Genomic DNA, 24,150 nt, shown 5'->3' with positions numbered 1-24,150 from the left:
GGATGGGCCATTGGCCTGATCTAACATGGCTTCTCTTATGTTCTTATGTTCTTATATTTAAGCACTACACCAAACTGGCTGTCAGAGCATTGACCATGAGATTTCTGTAATGAATGTCGACAAACCAAAAAGTAGTCTTGCAACTTACAGATACGCACCTGAATGACATACTCAATATTGCTACAGCACAGACATTGTCTCCAATAATTCAGAGCAAGAGGTGTCAATTATCAGAGACTGTTAAATAAACAAAATATTGCAAAAAGAAGATATTGGATTTATATCCCGCCCTCCACTCCGAAGAGTCTCAGAGCGGCTCACAATCTCCTTTACCTTCCTCCCCCACAACAGACACCCTGTGAGGTGGGTGGGGCTGGAGAGGGCTCTCACAGCAGCTGCCCTTTCAAGGACAACTCCTGCGAGAGCCATGGCTGACCCAAGGCCATTCCAGCAGCTGCAAGTGGAGGAGTGGGGAATCAAACCCGGTTCTCCCAGATAAGAGTCCGCACACTTAACCACTACACCAAACTGGCTCTCCACTAATATTTTAAGCATATTTTATTTTAAGTTTAAAAAAAACCTTTAATTATGTTTGACTGTGGCCTTTATAAAGTTAATATCTCCACTACTTGACATCACATTTTATGATATGCATAGCCTGGTATCATTTGTATCAGATCTGGCCCTCTTAACAAATGAGTTTGACATCCCTGCTTTAATTGATTAATTTTTTTTAAAGTTACAATGCTAGCCACAATTCCACTGGACACATAAATGGTGTGAGTTCAGTCATAACCATTTCACTGGAAATGGAGAAAACTACTAGGTTTGAAGACATTATATTTCAGTCTCTTTAGGGATATTTGTTTCTCTGCAGTGGTAACCTCACATGCAAAGCAGGAGTCAAAACTCACCAATAGATTCAGTACATGTCATATACCATTTATCTGCATAATTACCAACTTTGTGTACTCCTAAGCAGAGTTGCACCCACTGAAATCAGTGGGCTTAGAAAGCTGTAACTCTCCTCAGGGTTGTGCTGTAACTGAACATGCCTACTCAGGTCTATTTAGTGGGATGAAGTGTTTTTAAGATTACACTGTTAAGTCACTTGCAGTGCCATCCTAATGAGAGCTACTACCTTCCAAGCCCAGTGACTTCAAGAAATTCAGAAAGATGTACCTCTGCTTAGAAAGGCACTGTTGAGTTTTTCATGTAAATCCACAAAACTCTGATAGCTCCACCACTAAGCCTCAAGCATTTTACCCTCCTTAGGACTCAGCCAAGAAGAGTAGCTCTGCAGCAGTGCACATTCTATTGCAGCACCATTAGTCTTGCAGCTCTTTGGGAGCTTTTTTGAGAGGGCTGTTTCTCTATCTGCCCTGACCTGCATAACACAGACTAGTCAGAACCTGGAAGCTAAGCAGGCTTTGGCCCTGGCTAGTATTTGGATGGGAGACATCTCCCTCCAAACCCCACCCACCGGGCTGTGACACAGGCAATAGCACACCACCTCTGAGGATCTCTTGCCTTGAGAACTGTGACTTGAGGGCACCTTCTTCCACCACCGTTACTTTCCAGTCCCTCCCCTCCCACCCCCACACAAAAGAAAACCCCTCACAATTGCTGCTGGCACTAGAAAAAGGCCATAGAAAAACTGAAGGACTCTACTTTAATTATTTTTGTTCCTTATTATGTTGTAAGTGGTAACACTGTCCTTTTCTTTTTATTGTCCAATGAGGACTACTTTAGGTGCTTTGAAAATAATAACTAATGACAGTAATAGTAGCAAGTAATATATTTTATGTCTAACGGAACAGATTTGTAGATTAAATTATGTGGAGCTGTTCCCATCTGCCGAAGTCTTTCAGACCATTAAACAATACACTGGCGTAATAGTAAAACATTTACTAAGACACAAGTCTGAAAACTGTATCTTCTGCCATCTTGTGCCAAATAGATGAATTACAAGCACTAAATGAAAGGTTTCCTATCCATTTTAAATCACCATTCCTCAACAAAAGAAATACAGAGGGAGGTTTCAGTTTTAAACCACTGAATTAGAATGTACCAAGATTTCAATTACAATGCTCGAACAAAAACCAGGGATTCCTTATTCATTTACAGGAGCTGATCAAATTAAGGAAAACTAGAGTGTGTTGGCCTAGGATCTGGGAGACCCTGGTTTGAATCCCCACTCTCCCACATAAGCTTGCTGGGTGACCTTGGGCCAGTCACCATCTCCCAGCTTAACCTACTACATAGGGTGTTAGTGAGGTTAAAATGGAGGACAGGAAAATGATCTGGGACCCCACTGGGGTGAAAGAGAGGCTATAAATGAAGTAGTAATTCATAAATAAAGGCAAAGTGTAAATCATAATAAAGTCTCTGTACTTTTCTTGATTGCATTCTCATTTTGCACAATGCTACCAGACCCTGGACATCTTGCATTTCATGACCATGCACCCAGATTAGCCAACTCTGGATGCACTGCTTGCATCTGAAGTGGACTCTACTAGTCAAATGCTTAGGCAGAAACAAAAATGTATCCATTTTAGCCTTGCTTTTTGTTTAATAATTAAATAAAACCTTTGTTTGTCAGTGTATTTTGGTGTCCCAAAAAGTTACACCATATAATTTGAAAAACGTGGCCTCCAGGAATCTTTGCAATTCATGGAGAATGCTTGAGCCTTATTCACAGATCATTCACAAGCCTGCACATTCCAAGACTTGTAAAATTCACCATTCTGGCATATTGTTCAGGTCCTTCATCCATGTCTTGGAATAAGCTCAGTGCAGAGCCAGATCTAGAGTGGAGCAGAGGGGGTGCTTGCCCTGGGTGCTGCGGGGGGGGGGCATCAAATTGGGGGTGGAGTCCATTCTATTCTATGGGCCCATAAGGGGGCATCATTTTTTAAATTTGCCCCCACCCCCAAAAATGTAGATTTGGTCCTGGCTCAGTGAGGTATCATATAAGATTGTCTCCTTCATCTATAAATTTTGTGTTAACTATTTTCCAGATCCTCTTAAAACTTGTTTTTAGGCCTGTATTACTTTTTCCACTGGTCTATATTTTGGCTACTATGAGCAAACAGGATATAATTCTCAAATCCTGTCTTTTCCCATTTTCCCTTCAATGTTCCCCAGTAATACTACCACCAGGCCTACAGAAATCTACAGATAACACTGCTGGGAATAATTCCATATACATTCTTTTTTATGTATCACGGGGCGGGGGGGAATCCCTCGTTTGCTCCCCTCCACGTGATATTGCCATCCTTTGCAACTGCCTGGGTTTGCAAGGCCGCCTTCTTCCTTGAAGAACTACGTAGAAGAGCGTCAGTAGAGAAAATTTCAGTAGGTCAGTACTTCACTGCAGCTGAAGTTGTCGAAGGGTTAGCAATCTCATGCTGCTGGCCTGGATTTTGGGTCAGCTAGAAAGTATGATTAAGACTGAAGTCACTCGGGGTGGGTGGAAGCTAGTTCCACTGCAACGCCAAATTGACGAGACACTCCCTCCCTTTCCTTCTCTGCGATCCACCTTGAACCTGCACAGCCCGTAACCCGCCCCAAGGCGAGCTGCAAAGCCACATTTCTTGGAAGTCCCGACTCCCAACCACTCTTAAACAGTAACGAATCAACTGCACATGAAAACCCTTTTCTTTCTAAAAAGATTTAAGGGATCCAAATTCTTGCAAGATTCGCATTGTGTAACAGCACCTGGATAGATCCAGGTGGGCAGCAGTGTTGGTCTGAAGCAGTAGAACAAAGCAAAGTCAAGTAGAAGAAGAATTGCAGATTTATACCCCGCCCTCTGAATCAGACTCAGAGCGGCTTACAATCTCCTATATCTTCTCCCCCCACAACAGACACCCTGTGAGGTGGGTGGGGCTGAGAGAGCTCTTACAGAAGCTGCCCTTTCAATGACAACTCCTGAGATAGCTATGGCTAACCCAAGGCCTTTCCAGCAGGCCTTGGGTTAGCCATAAGTGAAGGAGTGGGGAATCAAACCCGGTTCTCCTAGATAAGAGTCTGCGCACTTAACCACTACACCAAACTGGCAAGTTTCACCTCTAAGACCAAAAAAGTTTTATTCGGAATGTAAACTTTCGTGTGCTCTAAGCACACTTCATCAGACATGGAATGACAAGAAGTTCTAAATATAGAGAAAGTGGGCATGAACCAACAGGATTTCCAAAGAACCGCTACATCGACTCGCACAAACCTAGCCATGAATAGCAAACTTTGCACGCGGACTATGGGAAGGAAGGACTGCGTCTTCCTTGACCGGCAAAACGGAACTCTGGGAAGTGTAGTCTTCCGGCGGCCGCCGCCTCCGTTTCCTCGCTGGGCGGGCGAAGCAAGATGGCGTTCGTGCGTCCCAAAGCGGCTGGTGTGGTGCTCAGCCAGGTGAAGAGTATCGTGGTCCGCTTTTGCCCCTTCGATGCGAACGTGGAAAGCATCAGGTGAGAACGGATGCTCTGCAGCTTTTGCATGTTCTTCATCCTTCGCCTTCCCTTGGACATCGGCGGTGCATAATTTCTAAAGCAGAAATAAAGACGGCAGGGTTCAAGTCTCTCTCTTTTCCTTGTAAGGCGTCTCTTCCAGCAAACAAAAATTCAGCAGGTGAAAAGCAATTTTCTTGGCATGAAAATGCAGCGCTGAGTAAAAAAATTGTTTTCCTTCTGCTGTCCAGTTAGGTTCGAGGCCACTAGCACGTTGGGGACTCAAAAGAGTTCCAGGGTATGAGCTGCCGAGAGAGTCAAAACTCCCTTTTGTCAGATCAGTAGAATAGAAGTCGCGATCTGCTGCAGCTCAGAGTTCAAACGGCGTAGGATTCTGCTAAGGAAAAGGTGGCAGCGGTAGGACATCATCCTGTCTTGAAGTCATACTCTGAGAACTGTGAAACTGACGGGCACTTAATAGCGGGGAACGGTGGAAATGCTTTTTGCACCTGTTCAGAGGCATGGTGTATGTGCTGAGAATGGGTATCAGGGTGGCTGCCCGATAGTTCCATGGTACAGCCCTACCTAGGGCATAACTGCACGATATGCCCAAGGTTGTGGGTGTGCAGCTGGACTCCCAGTCTAACATATGCTGTGATCGCACACTTAATAATGCACTTTCAATCCACTTTCAGTGCACTGTCCAACTGGATTTTGCCAATTCACACAGTAAAATCCAGTTGGAAAGTGCATTATTTAGTGTGTGTGATTGCAGCCATACATTGGGAAACTCATCTTCAAGAATGTTCATTCTCTTGTCGTTGTGATGGGAGAGAAGGAGCTTCTGGTTTTCCTTCTACCTAACATTTACCAGTGTACTCTGGTGAAAGCAGGGTTGGGAGGGGAATTGGAAGCTCTTCCCCCCCCCACCCCTCCACTGATTTGACTCTGGTGGTACACCAGTGAGTGACCTGACATCTATTGGTATGTCATATAGTTTGGCCCTACATAGACCTCTCATGGCTCCCTTGCCTTTAATAGCTGCTGTGTGGTAGGCAGAAATTCAACAAAGTTGGGAGTGCAGTGATATAAACATTTATTTTCGTGGATTTTGCCCTTATAATGCTTGTTAAAGGTATGTAAGCTGTGTTACATGCTCTTGCGGTACTCCTGTTAAATGGAAAGGCTGGCATGTAAGGGAAAAAAACAGCATTCCCCTCTGCTGATGCCTCAGGAACATATGAAGAGCCCTACTGGCCCAGGCCAACATTCTATCTAGGCCAGCATCCTGTTTCACACAGTGGCCAACCATTTACCCTGGAGGGCCAGCAAACAAGACACAGAGGCTAAGGCCTCCTAGCACTGGTGTTTAGAGGTTTGTTGCATCTGAATGTGGAGTTTCCCTTTACTAAGCATGGCTATTAGCCATTCCTCCATAAAGCCCTGTAGAAACTGAGACCTCAGCTGCTGTGTATACAGTGTTTCCATGTTGTGGAGTGGGTCTTCCTGGCAAGTTCTCATGCTGCTTTGGTAGGTAAAGTGATCTGTCTTAAATAAGATGCCATCTATGCAGAATGCCACAATAAGCAAAGGAGTTCCTGCAAGAATCTTGACAAGTACAGGCTTTAACCATTGGGATTTGCAGCACTCTTATGTTGATGGTTTCTAATAGTAACTTTATTCTACTGGGATTCCTTAAAATGCCACTAATTCATTTAATCTTATAGTTATTTTTTTTAAAAAAAATCTTGTTCCATTGTAAAATCTTGTAGCACATCATAAGAATTTCAAATTCAAACCAATGTATGATAATCAACTGCGAATAAAGAAAATATTTACAGAATCCCACCAACAGTAGTCACCCCCTCCTCAACCCCCCCCCCCCCCAATGTTTGTTTTCTGAATGCAAATAGTTCATGTTATCAGTAATGCAGTGGTCCCCAGCCTTTTTGGCATGATGTTCCTGAAGAAAACACAGGATGCACAAATCAATAAAACTTCAAAAACTTGGGACCCATGTTGGGAAACATTGCATTAATGAATTCAGGCCATTGTGTATGTATATCAGTGTGTGTGTGTAGAGAAATTTACTTTCTGTTTGCTTGTACACCACAGAAATTTGAGCAATTGATTTAGTAATCTCATCTGTAAGGAACTGGTCTTTACTTGGGGAGGGAGTCTTAATAATATGTATATGCTGGTGATATAGGAGAAATTATGAACATAACAAAACTACCTTATATTAAGTCAGACTATAGGTCTGCCAAGGTCCCTGGTGTCCATTCTGACTGGTAGTGGGTCTCCAGAATGTTCAGCAACTCCTACCACTTGATCCCTTCTACATGCAGAGCAGATGCTCTAGCTCTGAGCCATGCCTCCCCCACAAGCTGATAGAATGTGCAAATTGCTGGTTCGTGCCACTGATCTGTATTTCCATATTCCCTGATCAGAAATTTCCTTCACTGTTTACACACGAAGAAAGCCTATGCATCCAACAACAATTGTGTCTTGAAAACAGAAGTGAAACACGATGGATCAGAGCCAGTAATAGATGTTCATTTCGGTAAGATAGTGTTCTCTGTTTCAGAGCTTAAAGAAAGGGTTTCTTAGTAGTTAAGGCCCTAAAAATGGTAATCTGGCCCCTTTTGACCCTACTAGAAATGTTCTGAAGCTGTAAGAGTTTTTATGTTAATACAATTTAAATGTATTTAATTGTAAGTGTTAACAGTTGCAGCTCACTTTTGGATTTAATAGTTGTTGATTCTTACAAAATGGAATGCTTCAATGTCCAGGCTGTTGTCTAAAAGGAGCCCTTCTTTGTCTGAAAAAAACCCATAACTCCTCCTTATCTTTAAATTTCAGAAACGTAGATTCCGATCTTTTTTATTCAAGGGGTTCTCACTGATAAAAATCACACTGTTCTCAGCCCAATACACTTCTCAAATGTGTATTTTTTTCCTTGGTCATGTTCCTTTGCCTTAGAAGCCATTATCAACAGTAGCATCTGTTGCTGTTTTAAGAAGCTGATGATGCACATATATTTGCTTCTGATGATAAAAGCTTACCTTGATATGTCATCAGACCCTTGTCACATCCCTTCTCTCTGTTGCACTAACCTGTTCTTTCCAGGGCTTTTTTTGTGGCAGGAACTCCTTTGCATATTAGACCACACACCCCTGATGTAGCCAATCCTCCAAGAGCTTACAGGTCTGTTAGTACAGGGCCTACTGTAAGCTCCAAGAGGATTGGCTACATCAGGTGTGTGCGGCCTAATATGCAAAGGAGTTCCTGCAAGGAAAAAAAGCCTTGGTTCTTTCTATGAGCGGCGTTAAGAGGCGAGAACTCGATTGTCTGCCTTAAGGTTTTCTAGGTTGTCATGCAGACACTGAAGATGAAGAGAAATAGAAAAAAGGACCAGGATACCCCCTGTGACATTATGCTTGGAGGCCGCTAGGTGTCTCAATGTAGCTTTCAAACTGTGATTTGAGAAATGAAGTTACTCTTAATGTTTGCCTAAGCATCCTGCTGAATAATGGTATTCATATTTGTAAGCTGCAGTTAAATGTAGAGCTGTTGTGGCTAGGCCACATATGTGTTGAATAAGAAGATGCTGTCTAAGCCAACTGCCACTGATCATTTGTTCTGCAAACTATAACTAAAAGGCTGTCATCAGTCATGTTATAGTATTGTTGTCTCTAGATAATCATAAATGTGTGGATTCTTTGAAGTTAGATCCACATCATTCTTCAGCCAAAGGAATAGATTCTAGCAGTTTGGTACCTCCCATTCCCCAGACTTCCAAAGTGTAGAAATATTTGCCACAGGCCTTTCCTTAACATGAAAAGTTGACTCCTGGACTTATCAAATACCTTGTCTTGGTCCAGAGAAAATCAGGTGTGGCTTATGAATTTAATACCACCTGTTTAACAGAAAAGAGGCATGGTTTCTGGGAGATGAAGACGAAGGGATTAGATTCCTACCCCATCCTTCACTTGAAGTCTCAGAGCAGCTTACAATCTCCTTCCCCTTCCATTCCCCACAACAGACACCTGTGAGGTAGGTGGGGCTGAAAAAGCTCTTTTAAAACTGCTCTTTCAAGAACTGTGACCAACCCAAGGTCACTCAGCAACTGCATGGGGAGGAGTGGGGAATGAAACCCGGTTCTCCTAGATTAGGGTCCGCACACTTAACTACTACACCAAACTGGTTCTCCCTGAATGGACTGAATGAAATTGATTCCAAGAGACTTAGAGGTAATAAGTCATTGATTATTAATCACACATTCCTGTATCCTTCATTACTTCTCAAAATCAGCAGTTCTAATTTTAAAGTAAGTAATGGAGAATGCATTTTTTAAAAAATAAGCTATTGATTGATAGTGCAGTCCTAAGCAGGCTTCAGTGGACTTAGAAGCATGTAGAATCATAGAATCATAGAGTTGGAAGGGACCTCTAGGGTTATCTAGTCCAACCCCCTGCACAATGCAGGAAACTCACAAACACCTCCCCCTATATTCACAGGATCTTCATTGCTGTCAGATGGCCATCTAGACTCTGTTTAAAAACCTCCAAGGAAGGAGAGCCCACCACCTACCAAAGGAGCCTGTTCCACTCAGGAATCACTCTAATGGCCAGGAAGTTCTTCCTAATGTTGTGCCGGAAACTCTTTTGATTTAATTTCAACCCATTGGTTCTGGTCCTACCTTCCGGGGCCACAGAAAACAATTCCACGCCATCCTCTATATGACAGCCCTTCAAGAAGTTGAAGATGGTGATCATATCACCTCTCAGCTGCCTCCTCTCCAGGCTAAACATCCCCAGCTCCTTCAACCTTTCCTCATAGGACTTGGTCTCCAGACCCCTCACCATCTTCGTCGCCCTCCTCTGGACCCGTTCCAGCTTGTCTATATCCTTCTTAAAATGTAGTGCCCAAAACTGAACGCAATACTCCAGGTGAGGTCTTACCAGAGCAGAGTAAAGTGATACCATCACATCACGTGATCTGGACACTGTACTTCTGTTGATACAGCCCAAAATTGCATTTGCCTTTTTAGCCACCGCATCACACTGTTGACTCATGTTCAGCGTATTATCCACTAAAACCCCTAGATCCTTTTCGCACATACTACTGCTAAGACAAGTCTTTCCCATCCTATAACCATGCATTGTTTTTTTTCTACCTAAATACAGAACTTTACATTTATCCATGTTAAATTCATTTTATTGTTCTTAGCCCAGTTTTCCAGCCTGTCAGGGTCATCTTGTATCCTGTTTCTGTCTTCTTCTGTGTTTCCAACCCTTCCCAATTTAGTATCATCTGCGAATTTAATAAGCATTCCCTTTATTCCTTCATCCAAACCATTTATAAAGATGTTGAACAAAACAGGTCCAAGGACAGATCCTTAATGCACTCCATGTCAATCCTCTTCAAGAGGATAATTCTGCTTGGAATTGCACTTTGGAAGTTGTACTATATCATCAACTGGTACGTGATTGCACTTTGTAATTCTGAGGAGGAGGCAAGGATAAGGATCTGAAGGTTCCTTGGCAACATTAATGACAAATAAGGAGGGTCAACAAGAGCTGCATGTTCTTGTATTTTAGGCCATTAGCTTTAATGTTTGCTGATCATGCAGGCAGTCCTGGACAGCTCAAAGGCCTTATTCGTTATTGTGTTGCATTCATTATCATGTTAATTGACCATTGTGACAGGCCATTTTTGTCAGTGGAGGGACCCACGCAGTGGTCTGTGATTTTAGGGAACCAGGTTTATTTTATACTATAACCCTTCCCCTCAATTACTGGGTGTTCTAATGGTAGCAAGTTTGAGTTCACTGCTGTGAGGTAACGTTTGTGGTACACCAATGGAATATGGAGGTTACTGAGGCAGGAATTCTGTAAATTCTGTATTAACAACAAAGAAGATTTGTTTGTTTCAGATTGTTTTCCATGAACATATCAGTATCACAGGACTTCAGATAGACAAAACCTAGCTGAGGCACATTAATTTAGAGAGTAGTTTCAATTTTTTTAAACTACTTTTTGAGTGTAAACAGGCTTTTACTGGTTAACCACTAGGTTGGATCTTAACACAGATGCCGGATTCCACCTACACCAGCCTGCCCTTTCCTTAGAGCAGGGGTGGCCAAACTGTGACTTGGGAGCCACATGTGGCTCTTTCACATATACTCTGTGGCTCTAGAAGCTCCCACTGCCCCATCGGCCAGCTTGGAGAAGGCATTCCTCTCTTTAAATCATCTCTCCAAGCCAAGCCAATCAGTGGCTTGGAGAATGCACTTAGGGTTAAAATTGCTTTCTTTCCACCTCTCCCTCCCTCTTCCTTATCTATTTGCCTGCCTGCCTTCCTGCTCTCAAACATCTGATGTTCATGTCTTGCAACTCCCAGTCATCTGACATTTATTCTATGTGGCTCTTATGTTAAGCAAGTTTGGCCACCCCTGCCTTAGAGTCAGACAAAATGGCACCAGGTCTGCTCATTGCCAGAGACTGGCCCAACAATTAGGTTTCTGTTCTCTGTCAGAAGTGGAGCCAAACCACTCTTTCACTAAGCAGAGCTACCCTTCCCTCTGCTCTTTTCCTGAGCCAGACCTGGGCTCTCACTGCTCTCTCTCACAGACAGACCTGAACTGAACTCCTGCTGTGTTTCCCTCCAGCATTCCATCTCCCTTCTTGAAGGTGACTGGATGCTAGAGCTCAAGTGAGTGGCTGTTTTTCCCTTTGGACGTGACAGCCTTGTGTCCATAACACAATCCCTCTTTGGAAGCTCATTGACATAGGTGTGAGATCTTTTTCAGGTCTCTGCTTGGTCAATGAGGCACACTCTTTATTACATCCCAGTAGTATTAACAAGCAATATAAACATTGGTTTACAGAAGCAGTATAAGAAAATAGATAATGGTAAAATAACACTTTTAATATTTCCATATATATACCAACCATTATTTTATTTTGGTACAGACCACATCTTTGAGCTTTCATCCTCCTGGATAAAGCATCAGCTAAAAACATTTTCATGGCCATGGACAGGAATGATGCCAAAATCAAAGTCTTGTAGAAGCAACCTCCACTGGAGCAATTTGCCATTTCTGCCCTTAGTTTTGTTGAGCCAGCACAGTAGAGAGTGGTCCTCACAGATAAAGCCTTAGTTTCCCTAAAGCCCACATAATAGCCAGACACTACTTGAAAGATGTTGCTCCCTGTCCTAGTTTAGTTTAGTTAATTTATATTCTGCCCTCCCCACCGAAGCAGGCTCAGGGCGGCCAAGAGCTTCCTGCTTGGGAATAACACTGGTGTGTGTCTGTCCATCAGGCCACACTGACTTAGTAGAGCCCCCATACCCACATTTAGAAGTTTCTATGGTTACAATGAGTGGTCTTAAAAAATCAGGTGCCCAAACCACAGCTTTGGAAGTTTAACCTCTGGAATGCTATTTGGCTTTCTGCTTTCCAGTTCAGTGTCTGGTAGAGCTTTTTTAGTCAGGACAGACATTGGAACTGCAATGCCATTAAAACAAGGGATGAACTGCCTATGGTAGCCAACCAAACCCAAAAAGGATCTCACATGGTGTTTGGTCAAGGGCACTGGCCATTCCCTAATGGCTTCTAGCTTGTGCACCTCTGGTTTGAGTACTCCTTCTCCTACAATATGCCTAAGATACCTGTCATAGGACCACCTGACATTTTCTTGCTTCCACAGTCAGATCAGCCTCCCTTATCTGGTGTAGGACAGTAGCCAGATGTTTCAGGTGATCTGTCCAGCTCTGGCTAAAGATGTTCACATCATCAATGTAAGCTAGAATGAACACACCCAGACCCTTCTACAACTTGTCCATTAGCCTTTGGAAGGTGACACCAGCATTTCTAAGCCCAAAGTTGGCCTTTGTGGTAAAGACAGTGGCACCATTTCCACCTGCCGGTAACCTTTGGTAGGGCCCAGAATGGTGATGAACTGTGCTGCCCCCAGGGTTTCCACCAGTTCAACCACTTGGGGCATGGGGTATGTGTCTGTCCTTGTGAATTTGTTTAGCTTCCTGTAGTCAAAGCCCCATGGCACAGAGTGGTAAAGCTGCAGTACTGTGGTCAGAGCCCTCTGTTCACAATCTGAGTTCGATCCCAGCAAAAGCTGGTTCAGGTAGTCGGCTCCAGGTTGACTCAGCCTTCCATCTGACCGAGGTCGGTAAAATGAGTACCCAGCTTGCTGGGGGGAAATTGTAGATGACTGGGAAAAGCAATGGTAAACCACCCCATAAAAAGTCTTCCATGAAAACATTGTGAAAGCAACGTCACCCCAGAGTTGAAAACGACTGGTGCTTGTACAGGGGACTACCTTTACTGGTCAAAGCAGAATTGAATGATTTGGTCAGGCTTCTGTACTAGGACTACTGCGGAAGACCATGGGCTTTCTCATGGCATTTTCACCCCTAGGTCCAGGATTTCTTTGATTTCTCTTTCAGTACAGATGGCATTATTCCCTGTCATCCTGTATGGGGTCATGGCTCTTAGAGCTGTCTTGCCTGCATTGAACTTATGCTAAATGAACTCAGTCCTCCCAGGTTTGGACAAAAACATATCAGCATATTCAGCCAAGACTACCTTCACCTGTATTGGCTGTTCATTAGTGAGAGCAGAGGAAATGTTTACATCCTCAACTCCATCCCTAGATGAGATTTCTCCTCATCCCTCTAGAGTTTGTTCTGTTTCCCCCTCTTTGCAAGCCAGGGATATTTTATTTGTTTGTTTGTTTGTTTAAACGTATAACCTGTTGTCCCTGAAACTGGCTCAGAGTGTTCATACATTCTGAACATTACAAAAAGACAATCTGTTTCAACAAATACAATAAAATCAGTAAAAATAACTACTGTACAAGGTAGTGTAAAACTCATATGGAGGGGCAGCATATAGGACATCTGACTTTCAGAGTAGGGTTTTAACGTATTAACATTGTATAGCTTGTTTTGATCAGCCTCAGGGAACATATTTACAAGTAAGTTTGCATCAGATACCTTAGCCACAATTGCAAAAGGCCCTTCCCAGGCAGTTTGCAGTCTGTTTCCCCTTTTAGGTTGCAAGACCAATACTTTGTTCCCAGTTTCAAAGTATCTCTCTTGTGCTCTTGCATTATACCATTTCTTTTGTTTTTGCTGGGCATGATGAAGATTCTTTCCTGCAGCTGCCAGCATCTTATGCAGGGTGTTCTACACAATGGTTTCTGGTTCAGGAAGATCTTCTCCTTCCCACACCTCTCTGATGATGTTGAGCAATCCTCACACACAGGGCCCATATGAAAATTCAAAGGGGCTGAACCCAGTGCTGTTCTGCAGACAGGCTGGAGTGCTGTAAAAGCTCATGCCAGATGTTTGGGCAAGTTGCGGTATAAGTTTGGATCATCCTCACCAGCCTTCCGTTGATCTGTTTCAATCTGTTCATTTTAGGATGGTATGAGGCTGATGTATGGTGTTTTATGCTGCATACAACCTTTAGCCACAGATGACCCAGAGTGGACATGAGGAAGGTCTCAAGGACATTTACGATCTCTTTGGGAAAACAGCATCTGCAGAAAAGAGACAGTGGGGCATTTGCTTCTTTGAATGCTTCAGTGTTGTTCAAAGACATTGCTTCAGAAAACCTAGCAGCTAAGGCATCATGATCTGCTTGAGACTTCTTTTGGTGGGTTCATTTAATGGACCAGTGATGTCATTTCCCACTTCCATAAATGGTATATCTGTTATGGATAGAGGCTTTAGTTGTACTTTGCTTCTGTATGATACTTTATCCAAGGTTTGGCAAACATGACCCATTTTGCAGAAGACTGCCACATTTCTTCCTGTCCCTGCCACCATTCTTTTGTGCCTTGGATTCCTTACGTCATTAACTGCCATGCCTAGTGTATAAGTATCTGGCCCTGCCGTATGTGTTCTACAGACACTTCAGATGGGCCTTCTCTGGCTGACTGTATCAAGCCTTTTACAGTCTCATCAGCTTGCTGTTCTGCAGTCAGCACACTGGGCGGTGTATTCTCCACCAGCTAGTATGGCTCTCTAAGCAATACTTGCTCTTTGGCTTCTGCACTGCAATTTCCCTTCTTTTCATAGGAGTTTTCTCTGGCAGAACTCAACTCCTGCTGTGTTTCCCTCCAGCATTCCATCCCCCTATTCAAAGGTGATTGGATGCTGGAGCAACACTCCCATAGGTTCAAGTAACTGGCTTTTCGCCTTCTGCCAGTCACAATTAGAAAAGACTATGTGGCTCTTGGTCAGAAGGTGAAGGAGCTGGGTGCACAGGTTGTGTTCTCATCAGTACTTCCTGTTGAAGGCCGTGGCTTAGGACAAGAAAGAAGAATACTTCAAATAAATGACTAGCTACGTCGATGGTGTAGTCAGGAAAGATTCGGATTTCTGGACCATGGCTTACACTTTCGAGATGGTGGTCTTCTATCAGGAGATGGTTTGCACCTTACAGCGGTAGGGAAAAGGGTGTTTGGTAACAGCCTTGCTAACCTAATAAGGAGGTCTTTAAACTAAATTGTATGGGGGAGCGAGACAATAATTCAAAGCCTCGTATGATGCCAGAAACTGGGGATAAGAACATTAAAGATTTGCAAAGAGTGGTGCATACGCTAGGTAATGTGAACAGGCTTGTATGGAAAACAAACCCACGGGATGCATAAAACGTGGATTCCGATGTCTTTACACTAATGCACAGAGTATGGGAAACAAACAGGAGGAACTGGAAGTCCTAATAAAGGAAGGAAACTATGACATAATAGGCCTTACTGAAACTTGGTGGGATGACACTCACAACTGGAATATTAGGATTCAGGGGTACAACTTATTTAAAAGGGACAGGCAAATGAGAAAGGGCGGAGGCGTAGCAGTATATGTGAAGGAGGTATATACTTGTGAGGAAATATGTGAATCTGAGCTTGGCAGCTCAGTTGAGAGTCTCTGGGTAAAAATAAAAGAAGTAAGAAATAACAGTGATATTATTGTGGGGGTCTGCTATAGACCACCAAGTCAGGCAGAGGGCTTGGATGAGATACTTCAGCAGCAGATTGCAAAGTTCTCCAAGAGAAGGGATACAGTGATCATGGGAGATTTCAATTACCCGGACATCTGTTGGAAGTCCAACTCTGCTAAAAATGAAAAATCAAATAGATTCCTGACTTGTCTTGCTGACAACTTCCTTTTCCAGAAAGTGAAGAAGGAAACAAGGGGATTTGCTATCTTGGATTTAATTCTCACCAACAAGGAAGAATTGATTGAAGAAGTGGAAATAGTGGGCACCCTGGGCAGTAGTGACCATGTGATTTTGGAATTTACAGTCTTAGGGAAGGGAAAAGCTATATGTAGTCAGACTTATAGGTTGGACTTCAGAAAGGCAAACTTTGATAAACTTAGAACTATGCTTGGTAAAATCCCATGGTCAGAAATACTTAGGAGGAAGGGGGTTCAGGAGGGGTGGGAGTTTCTTAAAAGCGAAATACTGAAAGCACAATCACAGACAATTCCTATGAGAAGAAAAAATGGAAAAAGCCTAAAGAAGCCGAAGTGGCTCCATGGACAGCTCTCTAAAGACTTGAGAAATAAAAAAGACTCCTTTAGGACTTGAAAGGAGGGCCTTATAACCAAGGATGAATATAAACAAATCCCCAGTGCCTGTAGAGAAAAAGTTAGGAAAGCTAAAGCTCAGTATGAGCGTAGGCTGGCCAAAGATGCTAAAAACAACAAAAAAAGGATTCTTTTCTTATGTTCAGAGTAAGAAAAAGAGCAAGGACATGGTAGGCTCATTGTGAGGGCAAGAAAGTGAAATTGTAACAGGTAATGAAGAGAGGGCGGAACTGCTCAATTCTTACTTTTCCTCAGTCTTCTCTTCTGAGGGAAACGGTGCTCAACATGGCAAAAACAGAACATATAAGGAGGGTATGAAGTTCCAATCTAGGATCAGCATAGGGGTAGTACATATACACCTAGTTTCTTTAAATGAAAAGTCCTCAGGGCCAGATGAATTGCATCCAAGGATTCTAAAAGAGCTTGTGGATATAACTTCTGAGCCTCTGGCTATTATTTTTGACAATTCTTGGAGAACTGGAGAGGTGCCGGAAGATTGGAGGCGGGCGAATGTTGTCCTCATCTTCAAGAAGGGGAAAAAAGACGATCCGGGTAACTACTGACCCATCAGCTTGACGTCTATACCTGGAAAAGTTTTAGAACAAATCATCCATTTTTTCATCTTAGGGGGGCGAGGCAGTTGGCCCCTTTCTTGGAGCACGACGATCTAGCAACGGTGATTCATGCCACGGTCACCTCGAGATTGGACTACTGTAATGCCCTCTACATGGGGCTGCCCCTGTGCTGAACCCGGAAGTTGCAGTTAGTGCAGAATGCCGCTGCCTGGCTGTTAGGGCTCTCAAGACGGGAGCACATTCAGCCGGGGCTTCGGGATCTGCACTGGCTGCCAGTAATATACCGAGTTCGGTACAAGGTGCTGGTTATTACCTTTAAAGCCCTATATGGCCTAGGACCTGCCTACCTTAGGGACCGTCTCTCCCCACATGTTCCCCAGAGAGTACTGAGATCGAGTTCTCAAAACCTGCTTGTAATCCCCAGGCCAAAGGAGGCCCATCTGAAATCCACCAGGGACAGGGCCTTTTCGGTAATGGCGCCTTGCTGGTGGAACCAGCTGCCGGAAGAGGTGAGGACCCTGCGGGACCTTGGGCAGTTCCGCAGGGCCTGCAAGACAGCCCTCTTCTGGCTGGCCTATAACTAACTGACATTGGAAACTTTATGGAAGGTTGTAGTGTATCATTTGGCCGATTACTTGTTCTATATGTTTTATTATTTTACTGTTTTAAATTGTCTAAATTGATGTATTTTTAAAGCCATTGTTGTAAATTGATGTATTTAAAGCCAAACTTTAAAGCCAAAACTTGTGAGCCGCCCTGAGCCGCTTTGGTGGGAAGGGCGGGATATAAATTGAAATAAACTGAAACTGAAACTGAAACCAAGCAGTCAGTCTGGAACATTTAGAAAGAATGGATGTGATTACTAAGAGCCAGCATAGTTTTCTCAAGAACAAGTAATGTCAAACTAACCTGATCTCTTTTTTTGAGAAAGTGACTACCTTGCTGGATCAGGAATTCTGTAGACATGGTTTATTTTGATTTCAGTAAGGCTTTTGATAAAGTTCCACATATTATCCTTGTTGACAAGTTGGTAAAATGTGGTTTGGATCCTGTTACCATTAGATGGATCTGTAACTGGTTGACAGATTGCACCCAAAGAGTGCATGTGAATGGTTCCTCATCCTCTTTGAGAGGAGTGACAAGTGGAGTACCTCAAGGATCTGTCCTTCGACCTGTTTTGTTCCACATCTTTATCAATGATTTGGATGAAGGAATAGAGGAAATGCGTATTAAATTTGCAGATGATACTAAATTGGGAGGTGTGGCAAACACAGAAGACAGAAACAGGATACAGGATGACCTTGACAGGCTGGAAAACTGGGCTAAAATCAATGAAATGAATTTTAACAGGGATAAATGTAAAGTTCTGCATTTAGGTAGGAAAAATCCAATGCATGGTTATAAGATGGGGGAGACTTGTCTTAGCAGTAGTATATGCAAAAAGAATCTAGGGGTCTTAGTGGATCATACGCTGAACATGAGTCGACAGTGTGATGTGGTAGCTAAAAGGCAAATGCAATTCTGGGCTGTATCAACAGAAGTATAGTGTCCAGATCACGTGATGTGATGGTATTGCTTTACTCTGCTCTGGTAAGACCTCACCTGGAGTATTGTGTTTAGTTTTGGACACCACATTTTAAGAAGGATATAGACAAGCTGGAATGGGTCCAGAGGAGGGCGACGAAGATATTGAGGGGTCTGGAGACCAAGTCCTATGAGGAAAGGTTGAAGGAGCTGGGGATGTTTAGCCTGGAGAGGAGGCAGCTGAGAGGTGATATGATCACCATCTTCAACTTCTTGAAGGGCTGTCATATAGAGGATGGCGTGGAATTGTTTTCTGTGGCCCCGGAACGTAGGACCAGAACCAATGGGTTGAAATTAAATCAAAAGAGTTTCTGGCTCAACATTAAGAACTTCCTGACCATTAGAGTGATTCCTCAGTGAAACAGGCTTCCTTGGGAGGTGGTGGTCTCTCCTTCCTTGAAGGTTTTTAAACAGAGGCTAGATGGCCATCTGACAGCAATGAAGATCCTGGGAATTTAGGGGGAAGTGTTTGTGAGTTTCCTGCATTGTGCAGGGGGTTGGACTAGATGACCCTAGATGTCCCTTCCAACTCTATGATCAGCTTTCCCAGTCTTGGAAGCTGGAAAAGGGCTTTCAGAATCATGAACTGTTGTGATGTCCCATAACTTTAATATTTTGGCTCATGTTTCCAGTGTGAAAGCTGGCATTTTAGAATGTTGGATACAGCTCATATGAGCAAGGTGGCTGAAGCAGCTCTGAAGTCCTTCATTCCTGAGCATTCCTCTCTCAAAATATACAGCCAGGTCTCAATTTATTGCTTAAACAAACTTGGAGACTGAAACAGGTTAGGGTCCTGTTAGGCAAAGCACCCTGGGTTGACGTGAATATTAACAGGCTTGTTCTGGCTTGGAAGTGCGCATAATTGGGCCTGCTTACTTTCACCATCCTTATCTCTTTCAAGGCCAGAGTCAAGAATGTGGCAATTGGCTGTTGTAAGAACCTGTGTTCAGTTCTATAACTCTATGGGAGGGAGGGAAGCAGGAGTGGATGTCATCTTCTGGATGGTTCCATCAGGCAAGCTCCCTGATTGGGTTGGGGAGACCACCTGGTGCCAGATGGCCAACGACTATAAGCCATAGACAAAAGGGAAGCCATGCTAACTTCATGATTTGATGGGACAGTGGCTCTGACTATGCCAAGCCCAATTTCAGTGGACTGCTATATAGATAATGCTTGGACTCTGATATCCTAAAAGGTATACCATCTAATACAAGGTGTTGAAGTATTAGATAGAGGTTAGCTTTTCTTATTTTCTTGCTGAAGGATTGTCGAGACAGTGTTGCCTAGTGATGTCTTATTTCTTAAAATATTTAAGAAACACATATTTTTCCAAGGTCTGTGCAGATTACCTTGAGGACCCATGGGTCTGAGCACTGCTCATTTGCACAAGGATAGTGTCTCAGAGGGACCTGAGTTTGGGTCCTTGATAGATCCAAAGACCAGAAAGGTAGTTTCCATGCATATACTGGAGCTTTAGGCTCCATCTTCTAGCAGCAGGCTTTGACGTGCGTCCCCCCCATCACTTTGAGGATCTGAACACTATCAGTGCAGCATTCCACACATGATGAGCATTTCTACTGGCATGAAAAATCAGTAGCATGAATATGTGCACTTTTGGCACCCAAACTGGATGATTTGGATTCTGGTCTCTTGTATTTACTACCTCATGTTTCTCACTGTGCAAAGAATAGTCTGTCGATGGAAATATATTATTCCTAAGTAATTGCTTTAAGTTTTATAAAGCAACAGAATAATAATAATAGATGTGATCTCTGTGCTTGAATTATCTGTATTTACCAAAATAAGGTAATTGAGATTGTATTGAGCCGAGTGAATGTCCATATGTTCATATAGCTTCATGTAGAACAATAAACCACCATTTTAATTAATTCCTTTCCCCTCACCTCTTCTGTATTGTAAATTGTGCTATTTCCTTTACAGCTGATGGTGACCGATTGATTATGAAAAGTGCCAACTTGACTGTTACAGACATGTTGAAGGCGTTCAACTCTCGCTGTGCAGCCAAGGAACTGAAGGCACAAGAGAAAGCTCAGAAAAAGAGTTCCTGAAAGCCATCAATATTTAAAGCCAGCATTTAATGTGAATATGCAAAAATCAGCCAGTGACTTTTCATTCAGAATAATGGAGACTTTACTGGTAAATGAATGAAATGTGACATGGATAGAGATGGAGTGCAGATCCGTTCTGACCAATGACTGCAAGAGTTCTTTGAACTTCTGGTTAAAGATAAATTCTAGACAAGGGAAACACTCAAGCACGTCCAGTATTGCTTCCCAAGTTATATCTAGCAGTGAATCAGCAGATAATTACTGTTATTGTAAGCAACAAATCTTAATAATTGAGAAGGATTTATTGGCCTAGGTGTTTGAAATCCATGAAATCCAATTCTGTGCAAATCATACTCGAATAGTGCTATCATATGCAGAGTTAATGCTTTCTAATTCCATTGAAGTCAGTGGGTTTGTAGGTGTGTGACTCTACATAGAATGGTACTGTTGACCTTTGAATTGTTTATAAATTAAGTTGAAAAAAAATCTCTTTGGCTGCAATCTTTAAAACCGCTTACTCTGATTTTTTGCCAGTTGTTTGGAACAGGTGACTTAAGAATTACAATAATAGCTGAAAGATGACAGACCGATTCACAATACTTTTTTCGGTATTCTGTTAAAAGTGGTTGGATTGTAGTTACTCTTCACCATTTGGCAGTCACTAAGAAAATAAAAATTAAAAAACCCACAGTACTGATAATGTTTGTTGTGTTCACTGAGTTCCCATCAGGACAAAAAAAGAGTACTATTTGTAGAAGGGGTGACTTTAGGTAAAATAATATAGATTGGTTCTTTTTGTACTTGTAACAAAATTAGATCCGAAAGAGTGCCCCTCTTGGAACATTTCTTGGAAATGCTTCTTTGGGATTGTTATTTTGAAAACTGAGGGCATGATTTTGCAATTTCAGAAATATCTCAAACTGAAGGGAATTGCATCACATAGAGATGTTTTGTATTTGATTCAGTGGAAGTTGTAGTACTATGGTTGGTTACATTTGCTCTTTAAATGAACTGCAGTCTTACAGTAGTTTACAAAAACTAAAGACTGGCAGTATTATATAGCACTGTAGTGGCACATTTAGGGATATGGAAGAAAATTGCATGGGAAAATTAATTAATTTCTCCCTGCTCTGTGGGTGTCAGTTTGTCCTTCTGCCTTTGGGCAGAATAACAAATCTACTTTTCATATTTAGGAAAAAGGTGTACACATTATATCAACAAGATCTCTCATTCCAACCAATTTTAAGTTGTCCTGTTTAAAAGGTATCATTCAACTTCAGTGTGGAAGCTGCTGAAAGTGGGTGAGTGGTAGGAATCACACAGTCCAGTCTGAAGGGAAACATGGGATTTGTCTGTGTTCATGGCTCTTTCAGACTTGCAGGTCTATGTTCAAGTGTTTCTCCTCACCCATCAAATTCTGAGCATGGTATCACGGCACCCTTCCCAACTCTTTTAAACTTCTTCCTTTCATTCAGTTTTATGGGGAGGCTGTGGTTCAGAAGTTGAGCATCTGTTTTGCATGCAGGAGGTTCCAGGTTCAATCCCCAGTATTTCTAGATGAGCTGATGGGAAAGACCTGTTCCCTGAGACCTTGGGGAGCAGCTTCCCATAAGAGTAGGCAATACTGATCCTGGAGGATCAACAGTCTGACTCAGTATAAGGCAACTTGACGTACTTTCGTTGTTGTTGTCCATATACTCACAGGGCCCTAGTCTCTCTTCTTTCCCTTGATCTGCTTCTTCCTGTACCCAAGACCACAGTGTTTGCTACAACACAGCAAATAGAAATTTACCCTTCAGAGAGACTGAGGCTTACAGTGTGGGACTGAGGAAACTCTTTATAACTCCTGACAGTTGACTGACACTTAGAAAACATTACTGCTTGCATACTCAGTTCCAGTGTAAAATGAAATTGGGCAGCAGTTTTGGAAAGCTTGCAAGCAACAACTTGGATAAATCTAGAAGTTGAATATTTTGTGCCTGGTTTGTTATGCATGCTTTTAAAAAATGTATATAAAGCTTATTTCACAAATTTAAAAAGGGGTTGTATGAACTCAGGTTTCCAGCCTTCCTGAGCTTGTTTATCAGAAGGGTCAAATGATGGGAAGCAAAGGAAAACTGGGCCATGGGTCAGGTAATGTGATCTCTATGTCCTGTGGGAGTAGGTGTGTGAAACAAATATTTTTTGTGTGTTTCCAAATGATAAAATTGCCCTGCATGGTGCACCTTGTTCAGTCCATCTGTTTGCTTATAGCACACGATCATTATGACAGGTTCCCCTTCCAGTTCACTAACTACAGTTCTAGGAATATTTACAAAATCCTTTCACAATGCAAGATAATCTGTTATATGTCTTTCACTTGGATCCTGCCTAAAGTTTCCACAAATTGAAGGATTTCCATCCACAGAACATGACTTCCCCTATTATACTGCAGCACCCAATGCTGCCCCCTTCCCCCCAATGTTTCTCCTATGGGAAAGGGGACTTCAGGAACAGACTGCAGAGGGAGGCAGAGATCTCCCATAGTTGAGAGTGGGGGGATATATATCGCAAAAATCATCTGTGCATTGGAAAATTTTAGGTGGGATCCAACTCATAGTGTGGAGTTCTGTATTCTAATCCTATCCCTTAATCAGACTGGTGACTTAATATCCTTGTTCATCTTCATAACCTCTTTGTGAGGTCATTTTAGTTCTTGTTGTAAAGATAGAGAACTGAAGATAAGAAAGATATAACTACCCCAGGACATCCACTGAGTCTATAGCTGTACTGCGAGTTGATCGTGTGTTGATCCCAGTGCAATGTGAGTTGACCTTTAAAGTGGATTTGCACATTAGATATGGCAAAGTTCAGGTGCACAAGTTTCATAAGAAAACTGCTATATTGTCCCAATGCAGCAAGCACACAGAATTGGATCCAACCAGCTATTGTACTGATAAAAAAAGGTTATGCCATAGAGCTAGACCATTAAATCTGAATGGACAAAGAAATGTGTGAGATGGTTGTGTCATAAGGAGGGGAGATAGAGTAAAAAAGTTGGCTAGATTGAACTCATAACTTTTGTGTACATCTGTCATCTACTATATGCAAAAAAGAAAGTGATGCACAAGTTTCTTTTTAGGATATGCCAGCCTCCATTATGGAAAGCCAGTTATACAGGTGTTCGCTTTTGCTTATGCGATGTAACATGTAAAGTTTCTCAGTCTGGATGCTACATTTGGTCATTTTAATTTCTAGAACCAACTGCCAGAAGAAACAAGAACCTTGCGGGACCTTGTTCAGTTCTGCAAGGCTTGCAAGACAGCTTTATTTCAACTTGCTTTTAATGGATAGCCACATATGAGGGTGCTCAAGAAGACTGAAATTACTGGAATATATTATTATTAGCACCAAACTGTTTTAAAAATGTTTTAATTGTTTTATTGTAAGATTTTAATTAGTTAATGTTTAACCTGTAAATGCTTTTACTGTTGTGAGCCGCCCTGAGCCTGCTTTGGCGGGGAGGGCGGGATATAAATCCAATAAAATAAATAAATAAATAAAATACTGGAAATGGAGGGTTCCAATCTACAGTTTTCCTGTAGCAGGCAGGAAGAGTTAAACTGAACTCCAAATTTCCAGAGAGGGACAATGCAAAATGAATACAGTTGCTTAGACACAGTTTCCTTCACAGTAAATAACTTAGCATTGGGCTAGGTGCTGGTCTGATTAATCAGTGTTCACTTACATACATGGCTCTTCAGAATAGCAACTGTGGCTGAAAGTGTAGTCTCCAACACTAAAAAGCAATTCTTCCCCAGTTAAAAGTGGCTGAAGAATCTCTTGGTTCTGACAGCACAAGAGGCTAGAATT

The 24,150-nt window shown here is 42.5% G+C and overlaps 1 protein-coding gene across 1 annotated transcript; it reads left to right on the top strand.

Annotated features, from left to right (window-relative positions):
• Positions 1 to 4,290: 4,290 nt before the first annotated feature.
• MRPL53 (mitochondrial ribosomal protein L53) lies at positions 4,291 to 20,998 on the top strand. The gene is made up of 3 exons (XM_060243586.1): positions 4,291 to 4,466; positions 6,896 to 7,008; positions 20,171 to 20,998. The coding sequence occupies exons 1-3, from the start codon at positions 4,366 to 4,368 to the stop codon at positions 20,296 to 20,298; spliced, it is 342 nt and encodes a 113-aa protein (XP_060099569.1). The 5' UTR covers positions 4,291 to 4,365; the 3' UTR covers positions 20,299 to 20,998.
• The last annotated feature ends 3,152 nt before the right edge of the window (positions 20,999 to 24,150 follow it).

Source organism: Heteronotia binoei, chromosome 7 (assembly GCF_032191835.1).
Source record: "Heteronotia binoei isolate CCM8104 ecotype False Entrance Well chromosome 7, APGP_CSIRO_Hbin_v1, whole genome shotgun sequence".
Lineage (NCBI taxonomy): Eukaryota > Metazoa > Chordata > Lepidosauria > Squamata > Gekkonidae > Heteronotia > Heteronotia binoei.
This window is presented reverse-complemented; position numbering and strand designations above follow the sequence as displayed.